This window comes from Oryctolagus cuniculus, chromosome 10, assembly GCF_964237555.1.
Source record: "Oryctolagus cuniculus chromosome 10, mOryCun1.1, whole genome shotgun sequence".
Lineage (NCBI taxonomy): Eukaryota > Metazoa > Chordata > Mammalia > Lagomorpha > Leporidae > Oryctolagus > Oryctolagus cuniculus.
In genome coordinates, this window is record NC_091441.1 from 92584782 (window position 1) to 92600312 (window position 15531).

The 15531-nt window shown below is 43.2% G+C and overlaps 1 protein-coding gene across 1 annotated transcript in view; it reads left to right on the plus strand.

Moving 5' to 3' along the window:
- DNAH12 (dynein axonemal heavy chain 12) overlaps positions 1 to 15531 on the plus strand; it is a 198613-nt gene that overhangs the window by 163594 nt on the left and 19488 nt on the right. Inside the window, exons 61-68 of the mRNA XM_051852268.2 lie at positions 1654 to 1812; positions 1990 to 2134; positions 7424 to 7574; positions 8138 to 8391; positions 8598 to 8738; positions 9742 to 9879; positions 13179 to 13412; positions 14277 to 14465. Coding sequence (XP_051708228.2) covers positions 1654 to 1812; positions 1990 to 2134; positions 7424 to 7574; positions 8138 to 8391; positions 8598 to 8738; positions 9742 to 9879; positions 13179 to 13412; positions 14277 to 14465 — 1411 coding nt within the window. The remainder of the gene's footprint in view (positions 1 to 1653; positions 1813 to 1989; positions 2135 to 7423; positions 7575 to 8137; positions 8392 to 8597; positions 8739 to 9741; positions 9880 to 13178; positions 13413 to 14276; positions 14466 to 15531) is intronic.

Genomic DNA, 15531 nt, shown 5'->3' on the forward strand with positions numbered 1-15531 from the left:
AACTGCCATTTAGCTTGGTAGTTACGATGCCAACTTCCACACTGGAGGACTTGCGTCTACTTTCTAGTTCTGCCTTTTGCTAATGCAGACCTTGGAAACCATCAGTGATGGGTCAAGTAATTGGGTTCCCGCCACCTGTATGGGAGACCTGGATTGGGCTCCCATTTCCCAACTTTGACACTGGTCTGGCCATGGCTGTTGTGGGCAATTGGGGGGTGAGTTAGTCAACAGAAGCTCTCTCTTTGTCTCTGCCTCTTAAGTTTAGAAAACTATACTATTTCATATATAACATTAGATATATAGTTGCAGTATATTTTTGTAGTATATACTGGGTTATTATTCTTGTACTTCATACAAATGTGAAGTATAAGAAACATTAAAAATTATACTTCATTATTTTTATGTTGTAAGTATAAAATGTTTTATTTCTGTTTCTCCTCTCCTAGCTTTGTTTTATTTTTGTCATTTTGTTGCAAGTCTTATCAACTCCACAGAACACTGCTATTATTTTGATCTAAATACCCAATTATTTTTTAAAAAGATTTAAACAATAAGAAAAAATATTATATTTACCCACATGCTTATCATTTCTAGTATTCTTTATTCTTTTGTATAGATTTAGATTTGCATCTATGTGACACTTCCTTTAGTACTTCATGTAGTGTAGGTTTTTCTAAGTTCTGTACATATGGAAAGGAAATCAGTGTTTTTGTTGCAGTTTTTGTATTTTATCATTAGAAGTTGCACGTGGTTCTTTTTAACATGGCCTATTTTCTTCACTATGTTCATGTTTTTTTTACTCAGCATGTTTATAATAACTCTTGTAGCATTCTTGTCTGTTAATTATAATCTCTGTCACTTTTATGTCTGTACATTAACTGATTTTTCTCTTCATTATGCTTGTTGTGAATTGTGTTAGTATGCTTTACTTTTTGAGGTAGCTAAATTACTAATGCATTAATTTGATTTCAAGGCTTATTTTTAAGCTTTCTTATCGCCATCTTAGTCTTAGACCAGATTAGCTGTATTGCTACGGTGATTCGTATCATGTCACCAGTGAATTCTTGTGATGTTCAACCCAGATTGAACTCTGGTTGGCAAGAACTCAGGTCTCCCAAACCTGTGTGATCCTTGGGAACATTCAGTTTCCAGCTTCCCAGCCAGTCTTTGCCTGACCTCCAGGAGTTCTGCCCTACTATTTGTGCCTTGGCACTTGTCAGCAGAATCAATAAAACGTCATGGAAACTTCCAGAACCCATTTCCCCATTCACTACTCTCCTCTCTGTAATTCTGCACATAGGTTCCAGCCACCACAGCCCTCCTTAATCTGTAGTGTCTGTCAACTCAGCACCACCACCAAGCTTTGATTTTGGTCACCTCCTGCTGTAGTCTGGGAAGAGCTTCAGGCAGACAGCGGAGAGAATCCTAAGAGTCACCCTCCATGTCTCTCTTCCCTCAGGGGCCGTAGTTCTGCACTGACTACTGTACAATTTCTAAAGGCAGTTGTTCTGTTAATTTTGCTCTCTTTTCCAGTAGTTTGCAGCAGGAGAGTAAGTATGGTCCTGGTTATACCATCCAGGCCATAAAAGCAGAAGTCAGTGTCGTTCATCTGAAAATCAACAATTTATAGTGATCTTTATTTTGGGAATACAGGGCAAGGAAAGAGATTGAATACCAGGAACTGATGTTTCTTTTAACTGGAGGAGTAAGCCTTAGGAGTGCAGAGAAAAATCCCGACCCAGCTTGGCTCCAGGATAAAAGCTGGGAGGAAATTTGTCGGGTAAACGAACTTCCCGCCTTCAGAGGACTCCGGTAATTATTTACATGTGATGACTTAGCCTTGAATAGTGACGAGTAAATTTGTTATCTAGTGATTTTTTTCTTCAAAATAACCTTATAGCTGTCTTGTTTATTTCTCTGCCTCAACAATCTTGTTTAAAAGTTTTCCCACTGAAAAGAATAATTATTATTAAACTTTTTTTCCATTAGAAATCATTTTTGTGACCATATACTGGAATGGCGGGAAATCTATGACAGTAAAGAGCCACACAATGCTAAATTTCCAGAACCAATGGATACCAAGCTCAATGAGCTGCAGAAAATAATAGTTCTTCGGTGCTTAAGACCTGATAAGGTAAAAGACAATGTATTCTATTTTGAACCCCAGTACTTTGCCATTTGTGAAGAACTAGGCTTAAAACTATAGTCATGGCCGGCGCCATGGCTCACTAGGCTAATCCTCTGCCTGCGGCGCCGGCACACTGGGTTCTAGTCCCGGTCGGGGCGCTGGATTCTGTCCTGGTTGCCCCTCTTCCAGGCCAGCTCTCTGCTGTGGCCCGGGAGTGCAGTGGAGGATGGCCCAAGTGCTTGGGCCCTGCACCCCATGGGAGACCAGGAGAAGCACCTGGCTCCTGCCATCGGATCAGTGCGGTGCGCCGGCCGCAGCGTGCCAGCCGCGGCGGCCATTGAGGGGTGAACCAACGGCAAAAGGAAGACCTTTCTCTCTCTCTCTCTCTCTCTCTCACTTCCTAACAACGTTTTGGCCACTGACAGCTGTCATTTACGAGGAAGGTTCCCTAAGATTATAAAGCAGCGGAAAATCCTACCACCTAGCAGTGCCACAGCTGTCATGATGTCGGAGCACCACCTGTTACTCACATGTGTGTGGTGACAGTGGTATAAACAAACTTCCTGCACTGCCGTGATAACATTATAATTATGTATGGTGCATTACACTTGATCATGAATGACTTTTGTATTTACTGTGCTGTGCTTCTTATCACTATTTTAGAGCATACTCCCCTCTAACTTGAGAAACAGACATGCTGTCTGTAAGACAGCCTCAGGCAGGTGCTTGAGGAGGTGTCCAGAGAAACACATTGTCACGGAGGATGGCAGCTTCATCTGCCCGTGCACACATCACAGTGGTCAGTAAAGAGCCAACGGCATTGTCATGTAGATTTCTGCATCCTTCTCTTGGATACTTCCCTTATAATTGGGATTCTACAACTTCCTGGAGCCGGCCTCCTTGAATTGTTTCCTGTCTTCCCTATTCAGCTATGCTGCTTTGATCCGCTTTCCATAGCACTGTCCATAGTTCGGAATACACCTCCAGAAAGAAAGCTAAGTGAAGAGTAGAATTCACTTCATTTTCTTTTCACCACGGCCTACACCACCTGTTGTGCAATGTCAGAAAATGGTTGTGTTACTCGTTTTGCCCATTTTAAATTAATTTATGGTAAGAAAGTAAATGTGGTTCCTGTAGTCCATCATGGGTAGAAGCAGAAGCAGATGGGAAAATCTTTGACACGTCAGGATTTTATTATTTGGAACATGCACAAAAATATTTATACAACTGAGGTAAGGACATTGCTACCAATGTTCATGCAATCAAGAAAGGGAATTGTGATAGCACAAAAGGAAACATTGTAAATAGAAAACAAAAAGCTATGTTCATCCTTGTAGTTTAAACTCTATGTTAGGCTAAGGCAAAAAGCAGGCATGGCAACTGTTAGAATAGTAAGGAAGGCTTTTTTCAAGACCGCCACAATCAACAGGGAGGCATCAAGGCTATCGCAGCAGGAGAGAGGAAGATGGGTTTACCCCGGAATCCAGCAGAGATGGTTGGGGGTTTACAGGCAAGGAGGGGACAGAAGAGTGGGGTTGCTAGGAATAGGCATCAAAGAAACAGAGAATTCTTGTTTAGCTGACTTAACAGAATTCCTGCCGAAAGTGCCTGGATGATCAAATTCTGTTGGGAAGATGGTGAGGAATAAGGGATTTGATCATATACGGTATTGATGAGCTACCGAGAGTGGGGACATCATGCTCAACTAACGTAGCAGGATTCTTGCTATAACAGCTCTGAGGGCAAGGTCTATTAAAAAAAAAAAAAAAAAAAAGGTGTGTGGGCAGGGTGCTCAGAGAAGCAACAAGGTTGGGCAGAGGAGTGAATCTTGGGAGTAAGCTGCTTCACCATCCTGTGTACAGTATGAAGATGTTGAAAGTGAAGGTGGTAGTCCTTCCTTCCTTCCTTCTCCACGTCTTTCCTCCCTCTCCTTTGAGCATTTTCTGCTTTAACTAAGGTGTCATTCTGTCTCCGGGGAGACTCAGACAAAGACCTACAACATCATTTGACTCCTGAGTGCTCCTCCTTACTCTCGCACCCATCAGCCTTTGTACACTGTTTGTTGTTGTTGTTTTTGACAGGCAGAGTGGACAGTGAGAGAGAGACAGAGAGAAAGGTCTTCCTTTTGCCGTTGGTTCAACCTTCAAATGGCCGCCGCAGCCGGCGCATCGCGCTGATCCGAAGGCAGGAGCCAGGTGCTTCTCCTGGTCTCCCATGTGGGTGCAGGGCCCAAGCACTTGGGCCATCCTCCACTGCGCTCCTGGGCCATACCAGAGAGCTGGCCTGGAAGGGGGGAGACCAGGACTAGAACCTGGTGTGCTGGCGCCGCAAGGTGGAGGATTAGCCTATTGAGCCACGGCGCCAGCCAGCCTTTGTACACTGTTAAAACTTACTCATTCTTTGCCACCTGACAGTTGTATGCATATATGAGAATGTTCTCCTCTGGCTAGATGCAAGGCCTTCAAAGTGCAAAACAATTTTTTATTTGTTATGTTATCCCCAATAGCCTTCATTTCCTGTGCATCTGGGAGAAATCTGTTTGCACTCCACAGAATGTCTCCCCATTGGGCAGGGGAGATGCTTCAACACTGTATGTGGTGTTAATGCTTTGTCTTCCATGGTTTGGGGGCTGTGCTTACACTGGCATTTGCCCTGTTCGAATATGTAATAATTGTCCATTTGTTTGTTAGGGTTTCCCATTGGATTGTGAGTTTCTTGAGGTCCAGACCCATGTATTATTTTGTTCATGTCTGTAGGATTTAGAGCACTGTGTGGCAGATAGGAGAAACTCCCAAAATGATTATGAATTGAGCTGGATTGAACTAAGGTTGAATTAAAGCCTATATTATTCAGAGTTGTCCAGATGAACAGAACCAACAGCAGAGGATTGATTTGTCACTCCCCCTCTTCGTGGAGGAATGACACTAAACCCTGCCTAGGCTTCATATCCGAGTCACGGCACCATTATGTCGCTCCCCGTCTTCGTGGAGGAACGACACAGGACCCTGCGCTATTCTTTTGTCTGCTCGGCCCTCCCGGGGTTTGCTGCTGGTTCTTCCCGGGTTGGCTACTGTCCCTTCCACCTCCGTGGAAGGGCGGTTCCCCCTGGCCACTTTCCCCACTTCCGCGGGGGAGCGGCACACCGCCGGCCGGCTCTCTCGGGGGCTGCACAGGTGTTCCTTCAGATAGATGTTCCCCTTAGATGTTCCTGGTGCATGTTGTCTCTCTCCTCCTTTATAGTCCTCTTCACCAATCCGTGCTCTGCTACCCACACGCCGAGCGCGCTGCTCTCCTCCGATCAGGAGCGGCTCCTGCAGCTTGTCAAGTTGGTGAGAGGCAGCTGGGCAGAAGCTGTTTCTCCCTTCTCAGCGCCATATTGTGGGAGAGCAGATGCATAGAATAAGTCTTAATTCCAGTAACTTAGTCTAGTCCGAGTTGCTCCCCACATTGATTGATTTTAAGGAATTGACTGGTGGATGTTACTGTGGAAGCTGGCAAGTCTGTTGTGTAGGCAGACAGCTGGAGACTGAAGAACAGGTTGATGTTGAAGCTCAGATCTGAAGGCAGTGTGGTGGCAGAAGTCTCTCGTCCTAGGGAGACCTCAGTCTTTTTCCTCTTAAGACCTTCAACTGTTTGGATGAGGCCACCCACAATATGGAGAGGCATCTGCTTTCCTCAAGGTCTACTGATTTAAACCTTAGTCTCATCAAAAAAACAGCTTCATGATAGCAACTTGTACACGACCATTTGGCTAAATATCTGCGTATCCCAGACTATCTTTGGTTTGTTTATAAAACAGTGTGGTAGGGGCCAGCATTGTGGTATAGTGGGTAAAGCTGCTGCCTGTGACACCAGCATCCCATAGAGGAACCAGTTGGAGTCCTGGCTGCTCCTACTTCCCATCCAGCTCCCTGCTAATGGCCTGGGAAAAGCATCAGACAATGGACCCAGTGCTTGGGACAGTGCACCGACATGGGAGACCCAGATAAAGCTCCTGGGTCAGCCCAGGCTGTCAGAGCCATCTGGGGAATGAACTGACAGACAAAAGATTTCTCTCTCTCCCTCCCTCTCTTCCTCCCTCCCTCCCTCTTTCTCCCTCCCTCCCTCCCTCTACCCCTCTATTTCTCACTCTGTAATTCTGCCTTTGAAATAAATAAAACCTTTCTTAAAAACAGCAAGTAGTGAGTAAAAATGGTATTTAAATTCTTGTATAGTTATAACTTGTATTTTTCTTATTGTAAGTATTAGGATACAGGCTAAACTGTAATAATAAAAAGACCAAAAGTAGAATCACTTGAAATAGAAGTTAATTTTCTTTCTCTGCTAACAGCCCAGAGATCAGGGATGAAGGGCAGGCAGGACAGCACCGTCCTTGAGATGGTCCAGAAACTCAGGTTCTTTTTCTTGTGCTAGAGAAGTCCCTTAGAGGGGCCAGGGCTGTGGTGTAGAGAGCTAAGCCTCTGCCTGCAGTGTCAGCATCTCATATGCAGCCTGTTCAAGTCCTGACTGTTTCGCTTCTGGTCTGGCTCCCTGCTAATGTGCCTGGGGAAGCAGTGGAAGATGGCTCAAGTACCTGGGCTCCTGCAGCCACAAGGGAGTCCTGGAAGAAGCTACTGGCTTGGGCATGGTCCAGCCCTGGCCTTTGTGGCCATTTGGGGAGTGAACCATCAGATGAAAGAGCTAGCACTTGCTATCTCTCCCCCCCCCCAACCCCCGCCCCGCCTTTTCTCTCTCTGTAACTGTGCCTTTCAAATAAGTAAATTAATCTTAAAGAAAGAAAAGCCCTTCAGAATGTGATCTTCATCAGCGTGACAGAAGCTGACTTATGAAGGCCTCATTTGTTAAAGGGAAGAAAGTGTGAGAGGCAGACAGCTCCTTTATAAAAATATGATCTAACAGTTCCAAATCCAGTCTTGTCTGTCCCTGGCCAAAACTGAATCACATGGCCACGTTAACTGCACAAACTGGTGGGATAACATGGCGTGCTATTTCCAGAAGGAGGGAAACAGTTACAATCTTTGGCACCTGAAGGAGTTGAGAATCTTTTCCCATGTCCAGTGTCCAGTTGTATTTCATTTTCTGGAAACAGTTCATCACATTTGCCCGCTTTTCTCTCGGATTGCTAGTCTTGTCCCATCAATGCATAGACTATTTTGATGCATTAGGGAAATTAGCCTGCTTTTCTTGGTCATTAGACTTGAATTTTATTCAGTTTTTTTTTTTTTTTTAGTAATAATGTAAGCTGTTGGATAAAACAGAACTTACTCTAAAAATCATGTCTTCTCTCTTCACCAGATAACTCCAGCTATAACAAATTATGTCACTGACAAACTAGGGAAAAAGTTTGTAGAGCCTCCACCATTTGATTTGACAAAGAGTTACCTGGACTCAAACTGCACGGTTCCCTTAGTTTTTGTGCTGTCTCCAGGAGCAGATCCTATGGCCAGTAAGTACATGGATGGTAAACCATTAAAAAATTATAATTAAAACATCTTGTTAAATTTCCATTTCTTTTTTTATTTTTATTTTTTAAATTTTTTGACAGGCAGAGTTAGAGAAAGAGAAAGAGTTATAGATAGTAAGAGAGAGACAGAGAAAGGTCTTCCTTCCATTGGTTCACTCCCCTAATGGCCGCTATGGCCAGCGCTGCGCCAAAAAGCCAGGACCTGGGTGCTTCCTCCCAGTCTCCCATGCAGGTGCAGGGACCCAAGGACTTGGGCCATCCTCCACTGCCCTCCCGGGCCACAGCAGAGAGCTGGACTGGAAGAGGGGCAACTGGGACAGAATCTGGCACCCCAACCAGGACTAGAACCTGGGGTGCTGGTGCCGCAGGCAGAGGATCAGCCAAGTGAGCCATGGCGTCAGCCGTCAATTCCCATTTCTTACATGATTATAAATCTAGTATTTATTAGGAAAGATTTTCCACAATAAAACATAGACACTGATAAATAAGGCATATTTTACCATGCTACAGTAAGTGATGTGACCATTTTTTTGTACGCTTCATAGGCTTACTGAAATTTGCGAATGATAAATCTATGTCTGGAAATAAGTTTCAAGCGATTTCCCTGGGACAAGGACAAGGACCAGTTGCCACAAAAATGATCAAAGCGGCAGTGGAAGAAGGAACTTGGGTTTGCCTACAGAACTGTCACCTTGCCGTCTCCTGGATGCCCACGTTAGAAAAAATATGCGAAGATTTTACTCCCGAGATCTGTAACCCCTCCTTTCGACTTTGGCTCACAAGCTATCCATCTCCAAAAGTAAGCGTTGCCTAGAGAGTTCAGTACATTTATTGAGCTATCTGTTACGTTATGTTTCTTAATTGAACTTCTGATGCTTTACCATAAAAGGTTTTAAAAATATTTCTAGAGTTTTCTATTGTACCTATTTTTAATCCACTACTGTATTCATCTTGGGGGCTCTAGCTTGTCATCTTATATCATGCTCTCCATCTGTTTTGTCTTAGTTCCCAGTCACAATTCTGCAGAATGGTGTGAAAATTACTAACGAACCCCCCACGGGTCTTCGGCTAAATCTCCTTCAGTCATATCTCACGGATCCAGTTTCCGATCATCAGTTTTTCAAGGGATGCCAGGGAAAAGAACTGGTAATATTAGCTTCTGGGCCTTTTAAAACGTGTTTTTGGGTGATAAAATATCAAAGTACAGGTTGCCCATTCCTCCTCCGAAGCTCTGAAATCCAGAGTGCTTCAATATCTAAACATTTTCTTAATATGATATCACATGGAAAATTCCATGTCATTCCTCATATAGTGGGTCACAATCACAATTGGGTGAGCTGTAAGCTGTCGTATAAAATCACTTTCAGGCTGTGTGTATAACATGTACTTGAAATAAGTTAACTTTGTGTTTAGACTTGGTCCTATCCCTAAGATATCTCATTATATATGTGCAAAGATTCCATAATTTTAAGATACCTGAAATCTGAAACACCTCTGTTTCCAAAAATTTTGGATAAGGGATATTCAACCTGTATAAAATTTTATTTAATAATACTTTATAAGCTTTAGGCATTTCCTAACAAGCAGAAACTTGTACCTTTCTATTCACTTCATTCCCAGTACTTTAATCATTGAGATAAATATTTGTTAAATGAATGAATCATAAACCAAAGCCTCTCCCTCTCTCCCTCCCTCTCTGTCATTTTGCCTTTCAAATTAAATTTAAAAATTTTTTAAGGTCTCCAAATAAATGTCACAGAATTGCATACTAGAATCTATTCATGTCAGAATGCTTAATCATTCTGCTGCACTTACAGTCTCAGGCACTTAAGCCAGTGAGTCTACAGGATAAGGTATAAATACCTACAAGTAATATCAAAGCATTAGTAGCTAATACTTGGGTAAAATGGTAACATTGCATTTTAATAAAGTGTAGAATTATTGTGGTTTGACTAACTTTGTAAGTTTGAATGAAGAAGATGAATACTTCCAAATCAAGTATCATTTTAGATGGCATGTCTTTTTAAAATAGAAGTTTGTGAGATACTTGGTCATAGAATCTTGCAATAAAGAAGATCATCTGTTCCCCTTACTTAACTGATGGAAATCTGATCAGAATTTTTCTTGCTGTAAAATTTTTATGTTACAGGCCTGGGAGAAGTTGCTGTTTGGAGTTTGTTTCTTTCATGCCCTCGTGCAAGAGAGAAAGAAATTTGGTCCTCTTGGTTGGAATATTCCATATGGATTTAACGAATCAGATTTACGCATCAGTATCCAACAGCTTCAGGTAAAGCAAGAAAGGAACTAGCATTTGTAAAGGATCGCAATCCACCAGGCCCTAGGCAAGTCCCTTTGCTGGGAGTAACTGACTCAATCCTCCCAGCGTCAGCACTAACAGGTAGGTGGGTGGCCGGAGAAATTCTGATTTATGAAGTGCTATCTCCATCTGGATCCTTACTGTTGCAGGTAATAGAAAAATCCGATTCAAACTGGCCTAATCCATAAGGAAACTTACAATCTCTCATTAAAACAGCAATGCAGAGGAAGGATATACTCTGGGGTTGGTTGATTTGGCAACACAACAGTGTTGTTGTCAAGGTCGCTGGCCCTCTGTTTTTGCAGGGCCATCCTCACTGTTGGGTTCGTGTAGTCCCTCTCTTTCCTCTGTTCTCCTCTTCCACTCAGTGAGCTCTTACCATTTTGCTCCATCAGAGCACAGAAACAGGCTGTCTACTTTCAGTAGAGAAGTAATTTATTGAAAGGGTATTGGGTAGCTTACAGGATCACCAAGACTCAGAAGAAAAGACCTTGAGAACCACATCCAGAATCATCCCATGCTGGTAAGACTAGCATCTCTACCCTTGTTTTACGTTAGACCCCATGGCTTGCATAGCTGTCGCAGGGACTCTGGGGCTGCTCAGCACCTCCCACCCCCCATCGCATGACCACATCCAAAGAGACATCACTGTTCCTGGTTCCTTGTACCCTACTCCTCCCAGTTAGTCTAGGGAAGATGCATCTGAGCATCAAGCCCCAGGACAGGCACAGGCCTTGGGAAAGCGAGTGAATGACCTTCCACACAAACCCAGAACGTTAGTACCTCCTGCCTCTTTGCTGTTCTGAAGGGCCTTTATGAAACAAGGCCATAGCCGGCGCCGCGGCTCACTAGGCTAATCCTCCGCCTTGCAGCGCTGGCACACCGGGCTCTAGTCCCGGTTGGGGTGCCGGATTCTGTCCCAGTTGCCCCTCTTCCAGGCCAGCTCTCTGCTGTGGCCAGGGAGTGCAGTGGAGGATGGCCCAAGTCCTTGGGCCCTGCACCCCATGGGAGACCAGGATAAGTACCTGGCTCCTGCCATCGGATCAGCGCGGTGCGCTGGCCGCAGCGTGCCAGCTGCAGCACGCCAGCCGCGGCAGCCATTGGAGGGTGAACCAACGGCAAGGGAAGACCTTTCTCTCTGTCTCTCTCTCTCTCACTGTCCACTCTGCCTGTCAAAAAAAAAAAAAAAAAAAAAAAAAAAAAAAAAAAGAAAGAAAGAAAGAAAGAAAGAAAGAAAGAAAGAAAGAAAGAAAGAAACAAGGCCACATGAGGAGAGCAGGTTTTTGATAAAAACCCTATTAGATGCTCTCAGAATTCAATCCGATGGGTTTTTTTATAAGCCTTTAAATATTTGATCATGTTTATATCAAATAAAAATTGTTAACAGATGATGATCTTCACAGAAAATATTCAAATTTTTGTCAGCTGTTTAGAAAAATAAAGGGTCAGACACCTTCACTAGAATAAACCTGTCAATTTGAGAATCCTTGTAGACATTATTGAAACTAGTGCTGATGGAATTGTAATTATTGATGAGATGACATTGATCTTAGATACTGGTTTTTATTCACTAAGATATTTTACTAAAAGCCCAGGCTTGGAGAACATTTTTATTAAAAACCTGCATATAATCAGTGAACTGAGAATTCTGTCTTGTAATCTGTTTCCAGCCTGCAGCCTTGGGTTCACCAGCCTGCCTAGCCCCAATATTCTTTTTTTTTTTTTTTTTTTTTTTTTTTGACAGGCAGAGTGGACAGTGAGAGAGAGAGAGACAGAGAGAAAGGTCTTCCTTTGCTGTTGGTTCACCCTCCAATGGCCACCGCGGCCGGCACGCTGCGGCCAGTGTACCGCGCTGATCCGATGGCAGGAGCCAGGTACTTATCCTGGTCTCCCATGGGGTACAGGGCCCAAGTACTTGGGCCACCCTCCACTGCACTCCCTGGCCACAGCAGAGAGCTGGCCTGGAAGAGGGGCAACTGGGACAGAATCTGGTGCCCCGACTGGGACTAGAACCCGGTGTGCCGGCGCCGCTAGGTGGATTAGCCTAGTGAGCCGCAGCGCCGGCCCTTTGTCTCTTTTAATAGTTTTTATGTTAAAGTCTATTTTGTCTGATAGTAGGATGGCCATACCAGTTCTTTTTTGGTTTCTGTTAGCATGGATTATCTTTTTTCCATCCTTTTACTTTCAATCTGTGTGTGTCTTTGTTGGTAAGGTGTGTTTCTTGTAGGCAACAAATAGATGGGTTTTCTTTTTTAATCCATTCAGCCAGTCTGTGTCTTTTAACTGGGGTTTTGAGAGCATTTACATTCATTGTGTCAGTCCCTCTCTTAAATCTCTCAACACTTCTTTTCCTTAACTTGCCTCTGGAAGGATATTTTTTTCTTGCTTTACACCATTTCTACTGTAATTACTGTACTATTAGGTAAGCTCCAGGGACAGGAACATCTCTTAGCTAGTAACTTATACCATCCTAATCCACATACTACCAAACATTTCAAAATACTAGAAAAAGTATGGGATTTGGAACTGGAAGAAAAAAACTCCAGCCTTGACATTAATTTACATTTTCCAGACTGTTTACTACTCTTTCCAGACTGTTTACTACTCTATAGAGTTACTGGGAAATGAAAAGATAATGTGAAATCTATGCAAAATAGCAGTTTTTATTACTGTTATTACCATAATAATAAGGAAACTAGAAACTGTATGGATTGTTTATGGAACTGAGTCATGATGTATGAATGAAGCTGACACTAAAGTTTGAAATTGTTGTGTTTTTATCATATTGTGAAATTGCACTGGCCTCTGGTTCTCAGTCTTGGCACTATTACTGTGGGTAGCTCCACTGTGCATTGTTCAACAGCACCCAGAGCTCTACCCAGTTGATGCCATTAGCACACCGAACACCTGTTACAGTGGTGACTAACTTGACTTCTCCAGACATTGCGTAATGTCCCCTCAGGGACAAAGCTGACCCCAGCTGAGGACCAGTGCCCTTAGACAAAGTTGATCCAAATTCATATGGAAAACACTTGGTAATTTTCTTACTAAATATTTCTTCATTAGAAAAGCAATACATATTTATTTCAGAAAAAAAGATGGGAGATGCAGCTAAGCAAAATAATTTGAAGCAAAACTACCCATCCCAGCTATCCAGTGGCAACCCATAATGATATACCCCTCCTACAAGTAGAGAATATTTAATGCCATCTTAAGAAGAAGTGAAAGATTTTTAAGTTTTTTCTTACTTTACTTTCTCTTTGTTTCAGCTATTTATAAATGAATATGATGCCATTCCATTTGAAGCCATCTCTTACCTGACTGGGGAGTGTAATTATGGAGGAAGAGTGACCGATGATTGGGACAGACGTCTCCTGTTAACCATGCTGGCTGACTTTTATAATTCACAGATAATTGAAAACCCTCATTATAAGTTTTCTCCCAGTGGCAACTACTATGCGCCACCCAAAGGCACCTATGATGACTATATTGAATTTATTAAGGTAAATGATGTCACTGAAAATAGGGTTAGAGTGTGTGTGATTTTCCTAACAGCAAGTGGTAAAATGTTCCCCGCCAATGTATAGGTGTAGACAAGTATCATGATCTCCACCAATTCAATCTTCTTTTGCTACTAAGTACTGAAAATTAGAAAAGCTTGAATCTTTTATTATTTGATGTTTAATTGATTTTGGTCTGCATATGTCTGCCTTATGAATTACTGTATTTTAGGGGAGGAAAAAAAACTTTCCTCCATGTATTCTCTTATGCTCAATGGCTGGGGCCTATAAATTAAAATGACAAATGCAAATAACAGGAGAAAAGGCATATGGTTTTTATTGATATTAATGTTTTCATGTGTGTGGGAGCTTTGCATAAAAGAAATGAAAACCAGAAAAGGCAGTTATACCTGGGAGTTGACATACCAGTTTAACAAAGGGTGATGAATTTCAGAGAAGGGACTAGACAAAGTAAATGGGAGGTTAAGTTTCTAGGAGCAATAAATTGTGGGAAAATAGTAAGAAACCAAGTGGGGAAGATTAATGAAAGCTAAGGATTATTTTAATAGGGTCTGGTTATGGAGACTGATTTTAGTACCAGGCCTCCAGGTCTGGTGGTAGGAGTTGCTTTCCTGATCCTGGTACAAGAGAAGGAGAAGTTTTTTGTTCCCTTAACAAAGAGAAGTTTATGCCCTACTTTTGAGCAGATAAAAGGAAGGCAAAGAAAACTTTGTACCTGTTGATTCTTAATTATCTTCAGCTCGAAATACTCCTTCTGCCATAGTAGCCTTATTTTGGGATAGTATATCCTTTTGCTGTTCAGTATCCTGTGAAAATGTGCTGCATGCTTAATCTATTTTCTGGTAGAAACTTCCATTTACTCAAGAACCGGAGGTGTTTGGATTGCACGAAAATGTTGATATCTCCAAAGATCTTCAGCAAACCAAAATCCTCTTTGAGTCCTTGCTGCTTACCCAAGGAGGCTCCAAACAGACCGGATCTTCAGAAGGCACCGACCAGATTCTGTTAGAGATCACCACAGATATTCTCAACAAGGTAAAGTTGAATGTAAAAGATCTCGTGCTTCATGGAATGGAGGTGGAAGTGACAATCTGAAAACTCCACTCACCAGCCCTATGACTTTGAGCAAGACACTTTGCCTCTCTCAGCATCAGTTTCCAAACCTCCTAAGTGGTGACAACAGCTCCAACTGTCTAAGGGTTTTTTTTTGTTGTTGGTTTTTTTTTTTTTTTTTTTGACAGGCAGAGTGGACAGTGAGAGAGACAGACAGAGAGAAAGGTTTTCCTTTTGCTGTTGGTTCACCCTCCAATGGCCGCCGCGGTAGCACGCTGTGGCCAGCGCACCGTGCTGATCCGATGGCAGGAGCCAGGTGCTTCTCCTGGTCTCCTATGGGGTGCAGGGCCCAAGCACTTGGGCCATCCTCCACTGCACTCCCTGGCCACAGCAGAGAGCTGGCCTGGAAGAGGGGCAACCGGAAGATAATCCGGCGCCCTGACCGGGACTAGAACCCGGTGTGCCGGCGCCGCAAGGTGGAGGATTAGCCTAGTGAGCTGCGTCGCCGGCTCTGTCTGTGGTTTTGAGAACATGAAAGAGATCATGAATTGAAAGTGGCTTGGAAAATGCCTGCCACGTAGTAAGTTCTTTGTACCTGTAGTTGTGGATGAGCTAATGCACGTATGATTTGTTATCATGTCTAAATTGAAGGTAAGGACCTACTTCTTTAAGTGGAGGAGGAAATGATCTGAATTCACTGACTCCAGGAGAGTGGTTTTTAACTTGGGTCTTAAGAAATCGAGGAGGCACAGGAGACAAGCAGTGTGAAGTCGGCTGCTACAGATTTTGCTTTTCATGACAGCCCCATGGACCTAGCCCCGCTAAGTGAACTGGAATGGCATTCTCTGTTGTCATCTTTTTTCTGTGAAGTCTTAAATTCAATAGAAAACTACTTGGGGAACTTTTAAAAGATGATGATCCCCAGTACAGACCCTTTCCAGGTCAGCTGTCATTATTCCCATGTTTCAGCATCAGGCACTGGGACAGAGCAGAACCTGGCCCCTCGTCCCCTTGACCATGCAGCCCGTGGGCTGCACGGTTACTCCTT